The sequence below is a fragment of the Lottia gigantea genome, assembly GCF_000327385.1.
Source record: "Lottia gigantea unplaced genomic scaffold LOTGIsca_64, whole genome shotgun sequence".
NCBI classification, from domain to species: Eukaryota; Metazoa; Mollusca; class Gastropoda; family Lottiidae; genus Lottia; species Lottia gigantea.
Genome location: NW_008710179.1, coordinates 568932 through 583187, shown reverse-complemented (window position 1 = coordinate 583187; position 14256 = coordinate 568932). Strand labels below are relative to the sequence as shown.

The window sequence follows — 14256 nt, the reverse complement described above, 5'->3', positions numbered from 1 at the left end:
TATCCAAATGAGTTATATTTGATTATATTTTTAATGCTTTTAAAAAAATAGTTAATGAATAACATTCTGAACATAGGGCTTCAAAATATACACATACTAGGTTTTTGTTTAGGCTTGTATCTCATATTTCATTAAATGATTTTATACCTAAAACTAAGAAGATTTAACATGGCTCATTGTTCAGACTTACCCAGGCCTGCTGATATTAAACATTGGCTAATGAAAAGAACAGTCACTAATTCTTATATAAGTTTATTATGAGCAATATACCATCCAACAGACATTATTATAACATAATATATAACATAGAGGTGGTTACATTAATAACATAAGATGATTCTATAACATAAATCCATACAAATCAACATAAAGCACCTTTCCTGCTAACTTTCATAAATAATTGATGATATACCTTGATATAAAAGATTGGAGTAACAATTTCACAGCCTTTCACATTACACAAAGAAAAACAGAAACATTTTATTGAAATTTTAATTGTGACATTTCATTGTATTTCAAACATTGTTATGTCAGAATATCTCAATTTAATAAAAGTTTCAATGCTTAATTTAGGTGAGAAGATATCTATACAAGTTTGATCTATATTAAATCAATATATTAGATATTGGTATATAAAGATATAAGTTTTGGGACTAGAATTGGCTATAAAATGCTTAAACCCTGTGGTAACCTACAGCTAAATATTTTCTCCAAACATTCACAGGCTGTGTTTCAGGATATCAAAAACCCACTATTCTATATTTGTAATTTCACACTGGAATGGTTATACATTATTTTGATCTAAAGAATAATACAGATTATAGTTTCAGATTTTCATGAAGTTCTGGTTTTATTTCATAAACCACATTCAATAAACTGGTTAAAGCTACTTCTTTATTTCTCTTCACACTTTCTCCAATTTCATGTATTTTTTGTTTGGTATTAGTTTCTATTCTTTGTTCCATATCACCTCTTGACCCTAATACCTATGAAAAAAAAACAAATATTCATAATAGTAACACACAAGTTGACATACATTTCAAATTTGAAGTAATATCACCAGTACCTAATGGTGACACAAATGCCAAAATATATTATTTCTAGTTTGCTCCAGGTACTGATGGATAGAATGATATTTTTTGGTCAAAATATGAAGTTTATAACTTTATATAAGATTAAACCCACTTCCCGCCAAGCTTTGAGTAAGATGAAAGGGATAAAGATCCAATTAAACCAACCTTGGCTTCATATTCTTTGTATTGTCTTTCTCGTTCAGTTTTATAAGCTATTATCTCTACCTCAGCCTCTTTCTTAGCTTGTTTAAGTCTGTTGGCTTTACCTGAAAGAACATGTTAACATATATGTATTTATCATTGAAAACTCAAGGTACAAAGACAGTAGACACATTCAGTTCATATTGTATTGACATAGCCACACACATCCATTACTATTTATTATCAAGATTTTGGAATTCTAAAAAGGGATCAGATAATACATTTTAAACACTATTAGTAAAGCTATTGACAAGAACAGAGATAGTTTGTTCTTTCACTCATGATTATTTCAATGTCATAAAGGACAAGTAAAACAATGAGACAGTCACATGCCTGTGTTGTCACGATTGTAGATGAAAAAATGGCAATTTGTAGAAACTTTGACAATAAAATTGATTTTTTTACAACGATGTTCGCGCTCTTTTTTTTTAATATACTATGGTCTGGGAGCATAAACACATTTTTAACATGATAGTAAAAGTACTTACGCTTTCTGGCGTCTGAAACCTTTTCTGCAGCCTTTTTTTCAGCGGCTAATAGCTGTTGGATACCTTGAGTCTGACTCGCCATTTTGCAAATTTCCTAGTCATGTGACTTTTATGTCAATTATACAGAGTCATCACATTTAGTTTCGATAAAGAAATTTCATTCGTATATCTTAAAGAATAACTGAAGTTTTATTTTCTAAACGTCTATTACTTTATCAAATCGAATAATGCAATATTATATGTTATTCAATTTTACTCGATTCAGGCAACATCATTAATACGAAAATCATGATTACTTTCTACACAAAATGTTATGACGTAGCTCACAGCAGCAGGTTGAGAAATTCCTGAAATTCTCCGAATTTTTACAATTCTCTTTGATTTACATGTAATTACCAGCGTCTTTCGGCACCCCAATCACTTCAAAGTCCATAAGGAATCTTCCAGGCATAATAATTGCATTTGTTAAGTGTTGCCTGTGAAAAATAATCAAATTTATTTGTAAAGAAGCAAAACAAGGACTCCAAATAAACTGATGTTAAAAATATAAACAGTAGAAAACAGCCTTGGCTCCATGAACAAGTTGCAGACGGCTATACCAGATTATGATAATTTACTAATTTTTCGCAAATGAAAACAGCTTTAACCTGTTTGAATAATATTTATTTTTGAAAAACATTTAAAGATTGTTTGAATATTGATTCGATAAAAATGCCGATTGCTGTAACTGATTTAGACAGGCTGAGAAGATTTTTGTCCCACGGATCTGACACAGGTGTTCTGATAATTGGAAATGCAAAACCAACCAAAGAAGATTTATCATCAATTGATCGGCTGATTTCAGAGGGCAAAGGAGAAGAAATTGTCCGAGAAGTAGTTAGATATGCCCTTGAATGCAGATTTGTTTTGAAGACCAATATATTGTTTGCTTTAGCCTATTGTTATAAAGCAAAAGACAACAGTACAAAGACTGCAGCAAGTAAAGCTTTTCCAAACATCTGTAAGCATCCTATAGATTTGTTCTATTTTTTGGAATATGCCAAAAAGATGTCAGATCAACATAAAGGATGGGGTAGATCATTGAGAAATCTAGTCAGTAGCTGGTATAATGGTATTGAACCTAAAGAATTAGTTGAATTTGTCACAAGATATAAGTCATGTTGTAGATGGTCCCATGTTGATGTTATTAGACTAGGTCATGTTCATCCTTTAAAAGATGGTAAGTGAATATATCAGTAAATTTATTTAGCCCTCTTTTAATGATAAAAACCTGAGATTGGTAAGCAATAAGCATCTTATTATTTTGGAAGAAAAACTTGCCATTATAACAATTTCTTTACAACATTTCTTACAGTTTGTAATAATTTTATTTCAGAAACAGCAATTATCATACGTTATGTTATGAAAGGTTTAACTGAAGCAACACAATTGGCTGAAGGCAAAGATTCCAAGCAGATAAAAGAAATATTGAAATATTTGAAGGGTGTTGATCAAGTTAAACAATCTATCAATGAACATGAGATAGGTGTTCAAATTCGTCAACTCAATTTAAAACAGGAACATATACCAACAAAATTACAGAAATCAGTTGAGGTAGGTTACAATAAATTGAAACTCACAGACTTGGCTTGGATATATAGAGTCAAAGGTATTCTTTTGAATATTACATTAAGATGTGAGTTATGATGTTCTCTATGATTTAAAAAATATTGTCCAGTGAATATGACTTGGCAATAGTAAGTGTAAAAAATGTTATTATAGATGCCCATGTAATGGTGCATTAGAATTTAAAGTAGCAATATCCAGTTGAAATGTTTTGCCAATATAAAGTAAAGTAATTTTGCTGGAGAACATTTCAGTATAAAAAAAGGATTACCGGTACTCCATAAAATTCCACAAAAAGGTGCCTGGAAAAGAATTTTTCGAATTTATTCCAGGTGTGGCAAGCCTTGATACCAAACCTAACAATAAAAGAAATACTCAGTAACATAGTTAAACTAGCAAGTCTTGGTATTTTAAAATCTGATAATTATATTTTACCTGATATACTTGATAGACTAACTAATGAACAGGTTATTAAAGATTCAGGGTAGATATCACTTTGTTTTATGTCAGTTTTTTATGTAGAAGAATATAAAATCATACAGCTATTGAGCTGAAAGCATGTATATAAATATAGATTAAATAACAACTTGTTCTAAAGTGTTTCATTTTCATTATATATATATAAGAAACCAGGGTTGTCTTCAATTTTTGGTAAAATGAAACAATTTTGATCCATTCTTGAGAGAACAAGTTGTTATTTAATGCATATTTATTTGGAAAACTATTCAAAAATAGAAATATAAAATCAATATAAGGAGCCAAAGGTTTTCTTTATTAGAGTCTTTTATCATTACCCATGTAAATGTAAATGTTAAATCCTAATCAGACACACTTTAAGCTATATCAAGCAAAAACTGGATGATGTACATTTATTGATGCCTAACTGGAATATTAAGTATTGAATACATTGCTGTTAAGGAATTTGGAGCTCCTAATGAATGGCATGTTTTAAACTTTCTAACAATAGATTTATCAAAATATCATCACTTTCATGAGATCTGTATGATTTTAAATTGTATTATTTTAATCAATTGTGTTTTATTTAGAGTATCACCTATGAAGGTTCTGATAGCATTACGAAATTATGAACAAGGTAAAGGAAAGATTAAATGGCAGAGGAATGAATCTGTGGCTAATGCATTGAATTTAACTTTTTCACATGCTATAAAGGTATTCTTATTTATTTCAAACTAGTCCTGTTTTGTCATTCATGGGCTTCTTCACTCAATTTCGGATCTGAAGACATGCCTATGATGGTATGTTTGGAAAGACAACCAATCAAATGCCTAAGAGGAAATCAATTCTGAGATGTTCATTTAATTGAACAAAGAATTACATGGAAAGATTCTAAAGAGTTTTAATGAAGTGTTTGTCCAAAACTTGCAATGACCTGTTTATCATTGTATATTTTTTGTATAATCTATTTTATCTGTTACATACCTTGTCATGATTTCCAATATTATTAATTTAATATTCATAAAAAAATCACATTTTTAGAACAATATCAGTGTCACCAATAAAAGACTACTTATAGCAGTTAAAATTGGTCATGGTTTACCCCAGCATTCAGTGTATGGTACCCCTGCATTATCTTCAATGATAGCTGCAGCAGGACTAGCTACTATTTATATACAGTCAGAGGATAGTTGTTCTCTAGTTTTTTTCTCTACAACTGTCATACCAGTAGCCATTAAAAGTCAGATGAAAGTAGAAAATATCTGTGAAGGATTAGCTAAAGCAGCTCTTCCAGTAAGTAGAGTTGTGTCTGTTAGTTGTAGATTGTTTAACCTAGGCAATCAATGGTAGGAAATTCAATCTTTTGCTTTTTTATGAAAGGGATATAAGCTTAGTTGTGTGATGCTTTGCAGATAGCACTCAATTGGAAGTGAATACAGGTCCGTTCACAATCCCTGATGAGGAATGCTGTTAGAATGGAAAAACCTCAATATATATGCATTTGCATATGCATATATGCATCTCAATTTCTTTTGTTACTTTCAGGAAATTCCCGTAATGGCTTGTGACGTATCAGCACCTATAAGATGGGCTACAGATAACAAGAAATCTTATGATGCTATTATAATACTTACTGATAGTAAAGATTCCACTGGTACAGTCACACCTCATAGTGCTTTACTACAATATAGAAAAGATCTGAATTTACCTAATACAAAGTAAGTAGAATATAGAAAAGATCTAAATTTACAAAATTCCAAATAATTTCAATACAGCAAGATCTGAATTTACCAAATACAAAGTAAGTAGAATATAGAAAAGATCTAAATTTACCAAATACAAAGTAAGTTCAATACAGCAAGATCTGAATTTACCAAATACAAAATAAGTAGAATATACAAAAGATCTGAATTTACCAAATACAAAGTAAGTAGAATATAGAAAAGATCTAAATTTACCAAATTCAAAGTAAGTTCAATACAGCAAGATCTGAATTTACCAAATACAAAGTAAGTAGAATATACAAAAGATCTGAATTTACCAAATACAAAGTAAGTTCAATACAGCAAGATCTGAATTTACCATTTATACAAAGTAAGTAGAATATACAAACGATCTGAATTTACCAAATACAAAGTAAGTTCAATACAACAAGATCTGAATTTACCAAATACAAAGTAAGTTCAATACAGCAAGATCTGAATTTACCAAATACAAAGTAAGTTCAATACAGCAAGATCTGAATTTACCAAATACAAAGTAAGTTCAATACCGCAAGATCTGAATTTACCATTTATACAAAGTAAGTAGAATATACAAAAGATCTGAATTTACCAAATACAAAGTAAGTTCAATACAGCAAGATCTGAATTTACCAAATACAAAGTAAGTTCAATACAGCAAGATCTGAATTTACCAAATACAAAGTAAGTTCAATACAGCAAGATCTGAATTTACGTAAAAAGCAGCATTTAACATAGATAATTCACATATAATTGATATATTTTTCAGGTTGATAATTTGTGGTATGACATCAAGAAAAATGGAGTATGCTGATTCCAATGATTTGGGAATGTTAGATATTGCTGGGTTTGATTCCACAGTTCCTGATATTATCTCTAACTTTGTACTTGATGTGTAGGCATAGCTATCAGTGTATATGTTAATTGAATAAGGAAAGCTAATCAGATAGGCAAGTCAGTGTCCAGTTAAAAAGCACTTTGATGACAATGATGATGGAGAAAAGGACACAGAGAAAGTTACATTTGCACTGGTCAAAGCTTAAATATAGCTTGTGTTGCATCACCTTTCAATTAACAAGTTTTTGTTTCTATTGTTTTCCAAATCTCCTTCTTTCATCTTCAAATCCCGCGTACTTGCTAATTTATTCAGTCATATACATGTATGGTTAGATTCTCTTTTATGGAGTATAACTTCAAGAAATCCTATCCTACAAGATAAGAACAGAAAAGACAACAATAACACACATTTCCATGTTTTAGCTTTTAATATTTGTTGGTTTATTAGTGAATTTTTTGTTGTTATGGATATATTTTAATCCCAATAATGTTTTAGTCAAACTAAATGCTCATTAATTTGTTGTGTGTTTGCTTTTTAGCTTACAGATTTACATGTGTTTTAATAGGTTTTGTTTTAATGTGATGCTTTTGGGAAACCTAACAGGTTAAAAACGATTAATAAGATATACAATACACTTTACAAATACGAGGAAAGGGTCAACTGATTAATTGAAAATTAATAATAATATAATGACATATTTACTAGCTATATTTTGAATGATATTATGTAATAGGTGATATATATTTTTATATGATTATTATAAAATTCTGATTCTATATGTTCGCCATAGTTCAGATTGGTCAGTCAAATTTTGAATTTTCCATCATATAAGAATTAAATAATGAACCCGTATGAATATTATCTAAGTAAATTGATGAGACTCCCTCTTTATATTTCAACCAATCGAAAGATTTACCGTAAAATTGTGATATCTTTTCATCTTTTTGTATACCTGTTTAATTTATTTTGCAATAAAACACCTTTTATCAGCTACATCTAATGTTTGACTCGTCTTTGATTTATTGAAGTATCCACGCGACACATACTTTTGATATTGATTAAAAAAGCCATGGGAGTGTTTTGTGTTTGTGAAATGGTTAAAATCTGAAAACTAAAAAGGGACCACGGGAAGGTGCAAATTGCTTGAAGCCGATTCTATGCTCTTGATACTTGCTCTGCAGATTGCTGTTCAAATTTTCATATTGGAGTTTTGAGGTATTAAGGCTTTCGCCCCATACGAAACTACGTATGGTACTTACATGGAAATAACACACACGAACGTTGTTCACAACCATTTTGAAACTCTTCCTCGACATAATAAGCCGAATTTTGATGAAGGTTGTTATATTTCAACTCAGCCTTCACATCACAAATAATGGTTGAGAAATGGCTTTAAATGTGATTTGATGAAATATTGGGTCTTTTTTAAAAATTCAATTTATTTAGTCGAGAAAGAGAGATTCAAAAACTTCGTTCGTGTATGTTATTTCCATTTAAGAACCATACGTATAGTTTCGTGTTGCTATCGCCCCTGACCTACTTATACATAGTTTACCCCCCATTTCCCTCCAAGTGACACAGTCGTCTTGTTTTTTTTTAAAGATATTTATGGAACCCAATTTCAGCCATCCATACCATTTTCTTCACTTTAAATTCCTACGCCCAGTTCTATTACATTTCAACATATATTAAGTGCGAAGAAAAGTAAATAAAAGCTATATTCCAAGGTAATTCTAATTGTTGCGAACCCGACACATAAACGCATATTCTATCAGCTTTTCGATATTACTATATTACTGTTTACCCCAATAGCAATATTTATTTTATAACATACATACGTAATATAATATGATATAAAAAAATAAGCAAGAATTCGGTAATTACCGCATTTGAGGAAAACATATGCCCATAAATGAATTACAATAAATATATTTTGGTTTCAAGAACCGAACTTTAAACTCGTACTCAGCGACGTTCCCTTTGGGTCCTGTTGTACAACAACGTATCAGTCTAGGAATATCATAACTTGAGTACGACAATGTTTTTGAGATAAATTCATATCTTATCAACTAATGAAGATCAAACTATATATTGATAATTTGACATTATAATATCACATACTGGTACATTTATCTATCATTTCACATTCTTGTTATTGGAATATTTCACTAAAACTCAATTTCACTGTGTATTTGTCTCATTTATCACCAAGTGTATACCACCATCAAAGACGTTTCAGACCAGCATTATTTCTGTTTGGATTAAACACTGTAATGCCTTTGATCTTAAATTCTATGTGAAATTTATGCACCGTTATGCAAACGATATCCGAAATAAGAATGATATTACTTCATTTAGTATTTATTCTTATTTTACTGTCACCAGGTAAGTTTGGTATAATAGTATAATATAGATATAGTGACCATATATTTACCGTTTTCCCTTGTGCTTTTTATCATTTTTTAATCTCGATTGTACCCTATTGTAGAACACCAGTTTGATTGCAAAATAAGATTTGAAATAAGAAGAATTAAATCGATTAAACCATAATTTTTGTACATGTATTTCTGTAGATTTATGAAATTCGTTACATCCAAAATGACCATACCCGAAAATGACGATTACGAAGATTGTCATTACTCCTATAAAACAATTTTAAGGATTGGGTTGATAATTGCAATACACTTTAATTCACCCAACGCAAGTCTATGTGTGTTAATACATCCATCTGATGAATTTAATTTTGATAAATCTGTGAAACAGGGCATATTTTATCTTTTGATATCTCATAAAAGACTAAGAAGTGTAGATACAAATATATTTTTTATCTTTTTAATTAAATCACCGATCCCGTAGATCTACTTGTCTTTGTGATCATAAACTATCTAAAAGTATGCACTATAATTTCACTTTTTATTTTTCGACCAAAAAACCACAAATTGTACAATCAACACAGATATCTGATACAAAACCTTTAAGAGGTACCCGTCGTAGTTTGTTTGTTCGTTGTCAGGAAGCTGGCAGATTTTGTTGAACTGATACAAACTCATGGATAACGTGTGGTGAATTTAATTTCAGCATATTGTCAACAGAATAATCAACTACGATTATCAGATGGTGATCGAGACAGCCAAGGAAGAGTAGAGATCTATCATAATAATACATGGGGTACTATCTGTGATGATGGTTTTAATCAAAATGTTGCTACTGTGATCTGTCGAAAGCTAGGTTATACTGGGTAAGTGTTGCTGGCCGTTGATTGTCAATTGATATAGCATTTTTGGTCCACGGTCTAAACAGTAAAAATACAAACCATACAATTTGTCCAGGAACATACCCACATTGAGCAGACATAAACATTAAAATTTGTCCAAGAGCCATCAATAATCAATCACTGGAGCAGACATAAACGTTATTTGTCCAGGATCAGAGAGTAATTAAATTTGTACTCGATGAGACTATAATCAAATACATCCTGGATCAGACAATAATCAAATTCATCCTGGGTCAGATAATAATCAAATTTGTCCTGGATCAGACAATAATCAATTTTGTCCTGGATCAGACAATAATCAAATACATCCTGGATCAGACAATAATCAAATTTGGACTGGATAAGATAATAATCAAATTTGTCCTGGATCAGACAATAATCAATTTTGTCCTGGATCAGACAATAATCAAATTCATCCTGGATCAGACAATAATCAAATTTGGACTGGATAAGATAATAATCAAATTTGTCCTGGATCAGACAATAATCAATTTTTCCTGGATCAGATAATAATCAAATTCATCCTGGATCAGACAATAATCAAATTCATCCTGGATCAGACAATAATCAAATTCATCCTGGATCAGGCAATAATCAAATTTGGACTGGATAAGATAATAACCAAATTTGTCCTGGATCAGACAATAATCAAATTTGTCCGGGATCAGACAATAATCACATTTGTCCTGGATCAGATAATAATCACATTTGTCCTGGATCAGATAATAATCACATTTGTCCTGGATCAGATAATAATCACATTTGTCATGGATCAGATAATAATCACATTTGTCACGGATCAGATAATAATCACATTTGTCCTGGATCAGGTACCCAAAGAGTAGACAAATTTGTCTGTCAATAACGACCACTGAAGCAAACACAAACAATCCAATTTGTCCAAGATCAGGCAATAATTCAATTTGTCCTGGATCAGATAATAATCAAATTTGTCACGGATCAGACAATAATAAAATTTGTCACGGATCAGACAATAATAAAATTTGTACTCGATGAGACTATAATCAAATTTGTCCTGGATTAGACAATAATCAAATTCATCCTGGATCAGACAATAATCAAATTCATCCTGGATTAGACAATAATCAAATTCATCCTGGATCAGACAATAATCAAATTCATCCTGGATCAGACAATAATCAAATTTGGACTGGATAAGATAATAATCAAATTTGTCCTGGATCAGACAATAATCAAATTTGTCCGGGATAAGACAATAATCAAATTCATCCTGGATCAGACAATAATCAAATTCATCCTGGATCAGATAATAATCAAATTCATCCTGGATCAGACAATAATCAAATTCATCCTGGATCAGACAATAATCAAATTCATCCTGGATCAGACAATAATCAAATTCATCCTGGATCAGACAATAATCAAATTCATCCTGGATCAGACAATAATCAAATTCATCCTGGATCAGACAATAATCAAATTTGGACTGGATAAGATAATAATCAAATTTGTCCTGGATCAGACAATAATCAAATTTGTCCGGGATAAGACAATAATCAAATTCATCCTGGATCAGACAATAATCAAATTCATCCTGGATCAGACAATAATCAAATTTATCCTGGATCAGACAATAATCAAATTTGTCCGGGATAAGACAATAATCAAATTTATCCTGGATCAGACAATAATCAAATTTGTCCGGGATAAGATGATAATCAAATTTATCCTGGATCAGAAAATAAACACATTGGATCAGACAATAATCAAATTTGTCTTGGATCAGACAATAATCAAATTTTTCTTGGATCAGACAATAATCACATTTGTTTTGGGGCGGCATTATGAACAACTGTTTCTTTAGCGGTACATTTGTAGGATAGTAGACAATAGGATTTGTTCTGGAGTAGGCATAAGTCATAAGTTTGCCTTCAAGTTGGTCTCAGGTTATGATTAATAAACATAAAATTGTAGATACAATAGATACTTGCAAAAGTATTCCTGTCATTTTATCCCGTCATTTTCAGAAGTAATTTCCGAACTTATGCAGAAGCCTATTTTGGAATTGGAAGTGGTCCTATATGGTTAGATGATGTAGATTGTAATGGTAATGAACAGAATCTAATTAACTGTAGATTGAAACCATGGGGTAGAACTAATTGTCGACATGGGGAAGATGCTGGGCTTGATTGTGCACCAGGTAAAACTCGTTTCTATGACAGTTCACTGCATCACAATGAGGATACAAAACATTTACCTCAATACTCATGAATATCGCGATTTTTGTCTCAAATGTCTGGAAAGGTCAATGAACGTCAATAAAAATGTGTCAATATGTGATATGATGATATGTTTAAAAAATCTACCGTTTCAACTAATTCCCCATCATATATTCTTATAAAAATATTCAGATGAAGATGCAAATATACCAGTAAGATTAGCTGGTGGTGCTGATGGTTCACAAGGAAGAGTTGAGATACAACATGCTGGAGAATGGGGTACCGTCTGTGATGATGGCTTTGATGACAATGCAGCTAAAGTTGTTTGTAGACAATTGAATTTTAAAAAGTAAGACTAATAACTCACTTTTTGACCTTTGTATCATCATTTAACTATTTTTAAACGATCTTGTGGTTTTACCTTGACTTCTTCCTAAAGTTGTAATCTGAAATGCCCCAACAGTTCTACCATAGAAATTTCTACAATTCTACCAGAAATTTGTTTCTTGCAGTTCTGCACTAAAATCTTCCTATCGTGCTTATGATCTGTTTGTATTTTCCTCCAACTAGTGTGATAGCAGTACCATTGACAAGTGCTTACTTTACTAATGGTACTGGGGACCCCAGTAAAAAGATTTTATTGGACGATGTTAAATGTACTGGTAATGAAACTGGTCTGGGAGTATGTTTACATAAAGGATGGGGTACCACCAACTGTCAACATTCTGAAGACGCTGGTGTTATGTGTATACCTAAAGCCAGTAAGTTAGATATTATCCTGTTTTACCTCTGATAGACAATGATTTTCTGTATTTAAAAGGGGTGTTATCTTCTGAAAGATACATTCTTGCTGCGATACTACGAAAGAGCATGTCCTAAAATCGTCACCATCGTATTTTAGCACTTATTATGCCAAAGTCAAAATCTTGTTTTATACTTATCTCATCAAGAAGAGGTCTGATCAAGTAAAAAATCACTTAAAGTTGAATTTTTCAGATGCTTTACTGCATCATTATTAACGCACGACTACGACTGAAGAATGGCGTTATGACATATAGTATTATAGTTCGTATGAACAATACCTATGTGTACTGCTATCGAACTTCTAAATTGTATGTTCTGATTCTGATTCGTGTGTTTTAGTTTTAATCCTTTGATTTATTAGGTGTTTCAAATCAAGTAAAAGTACGTCTAACTGGTGGTTTAAGCAGAAATCAAGGTCGTGTAGAACTCAATGTTTATGGTATATGGGGTACAGTTTGTGATGATTCGTTCTCCTCAAGAGATGCTGGAGTCATATGTAAAATGTTGAATTACACAAGGTTTGTACTTACATTTTAATATAATACGTGTTTTTCTCTCGGTTTCTTCACTCGTCATCCAAAACCAGATTAACCAGCTTGATTAAAACAAAACATTTGATTGGTAATCTAGTTCAATGATTGTTTAACAATGAGATCATGGATAAAAAGTGTGAGAAAACACACAATCGACACTCGCATCTACGTTAGTCAATTATCATAAAACACATTTAGAATGTGTTCATACTGCAAATTTATATGACTTCTTCGCCAGGTACAACGAGGGTTGACATGATGCCACTCTGTGCTCGAGATTGCCAAAAGATTGCATAATGTTTTCTCGTGTGCTTATATACCTATACTACACTATTTATTTAGAGGTGGGAAGAAATTAAGGAAAGGAACATACAGTGGTGGTCTAGGTCCTATATGGGTAGATGATTTAGGTTGTCAAGGACCAGAATCTAATATCACACAATGTAGTAAGAAACCTTGGGGAGTTAATAATTGTGATCATGATGAAGATGTAGCCATTTTGTGCACGAAGGGTAAGCCTAATTTGATTGACAATTATTTGACTGAACCATTCTATACAACAAGATGTACCAAGAGTTAAAACTGACTGAGAATACACTCATGGTATTGGACATGGTGTCTATGTCTATTTTCCTGGTCAGTCAGTCAGTATGGCAAAGTTGAATTTCCAATGTGCACTCACGTAGATGATGAGTTTTAAGATCAACCTCTCAAACTCACAGACTTTCTGTCGAGGACTCTGATTGGCTGCGTTCACGAGCGTACAATCTAATTAAATCACTGTATTTACAAACTTCCGTGGTACAAGAAAGGTGGCTATTGTAGTTAAGGACTTTGGTCGGTTATGTTTCATCTCATGAAAAACAGGCGTCATAATTTTAACCCCTGATGCGTGTTCTATTGCAGACCCCGCACCGAATACACCAGTACGTCTAGCAGGTGGTACTACTCCTGGTGAAGGTCGTGTAGAGATATATTATGAAAACCAATGGGGTACTATCTGCGATAATAACTGGTCAGATGCTGATGCTCAGGTTATTT

The 14256-nt window shown here is 31.7% G+C and overlaps 3 protein-coding genes across 3 annotated transcripts in view; 2 read left to right on the top strand and 1 right to left on the bottom strand.

The window, feature by feature from the left end:
• Positions 1-235: 235 nt before the first annotated feature.
• LOTGIDRAFT_220690 (hypothetical protein) lies at positions 236-1856 on the bottom strand. Its single transcript, XM_009064666.1, has 3 exons — positions 1763-1856; positions 1239-1339; positions 236-986 (listed from the first exon to the last, which is right to left on the bottom strand). The coding sequence occupies exons 1-3, from the start codon at positions 1842-1844 to the stop codon at positions 819-821; spliced, it is 351 nt and encodes a 116-aa protein (XP_009062914.1). The 5' UTR covers positions 1845-1856; the 3' UTR covers positions 236-818.
• Positions 1857-2063: 207 nt separating this feature from the next.
• LOTGIDRAFT_235432 (hypothetical protein) lies at positions 2064-7401 on the top strand. Its single transcript, XM_009064665.1, has 7 exons — positions 2064-2981; positions 3138-3355; positions 3700-3851; positions 4414-4537; positions 4865-5116; positions 5369-5541; positions 6335-7401. Exons 1-7 carry the CDS (start codon positions 2474-2476, stop codon positions 6462-6464), a joined length of 1557 nt encoding a protein of 518 aa, XP_009062913.1. The 5' UTR covers positions 2064-2473; the 3' UTR covers positions 6465-7401.
• A 2100-nt stretch (positions 7402-9501) lies between these two features.
• The window catches only part of LOTGIDRAFT_129408 (hypothetical protein), a gene marked incomplete at both ends in the record, with an annotated part of 18438 nt that continues 13683 nt past the window's right edge, over positions 9502-14256 (top strand). The window contains 6 exons of the mRNA XM_009064664.1: positions 9502-9641; positions 11690-11868; positions 12077-12227; positions 12449-12639; positions 13059-13200; positions 13558-13727. Coding sequence (XP_009062912.1) covers positions 9502-9641; positions 11690-11868; positions 12077-12227; positions 12449-12639; positions 13059-13200; positions 13558-13727 — 973 coding nt within the window. The remainder of the gene's footprint in view (positions 9642-11689; positions 11869-12076; positions 12228-12448; positions 12640-13058; positions 13201-13557; positions 13728-14256) is intronic.

Coding starts and splice junctions, on each gene's coding strand:
- LOTGIDRAFT_235432 (XM_009064665.1), top strand. CDS start 2,474: ATGCCGATTGCTGTAACTGATTTAGACAGGCTGAGAAGATTTTTGTCC. Junction 2,982..3,137: donor TGTTCATCCTTTAAAAGATG/GTAAGTGAATAT, acceptor ATTTTATTTCAG/AAACAGCAATTATCATACGT. Junction 5,117..5,368: donor TAGCTAAAGCAGCTCTTCCA/GTAAGTAGAGTT, acceptor TGTTACTTTCAG/GAAATTCCCGTAATGGCTTG.
- LOTGIDRAFT_220690 (XM_009064666.1), bottom strand. CDS start 1,844: ATGGCGAGTCAGACTCAAGGTATCCAACAGCTATTAGCCGCTGAAAAA. Junction 1,340..1,762: donor GGTTTCAGACGCCAGAAAGC/GTAAGTACTTTT, acceptor ATGTTCTTTCAG/GTAAAGCCAACAGACTTAAA. Junction 987..1,238: donor ACAAAGAATATGAAGCCAAG/GTTGGTTTAATT, acceptor TTTTTTTCATAG/GTATTAGGGTCAAGAGGTGA.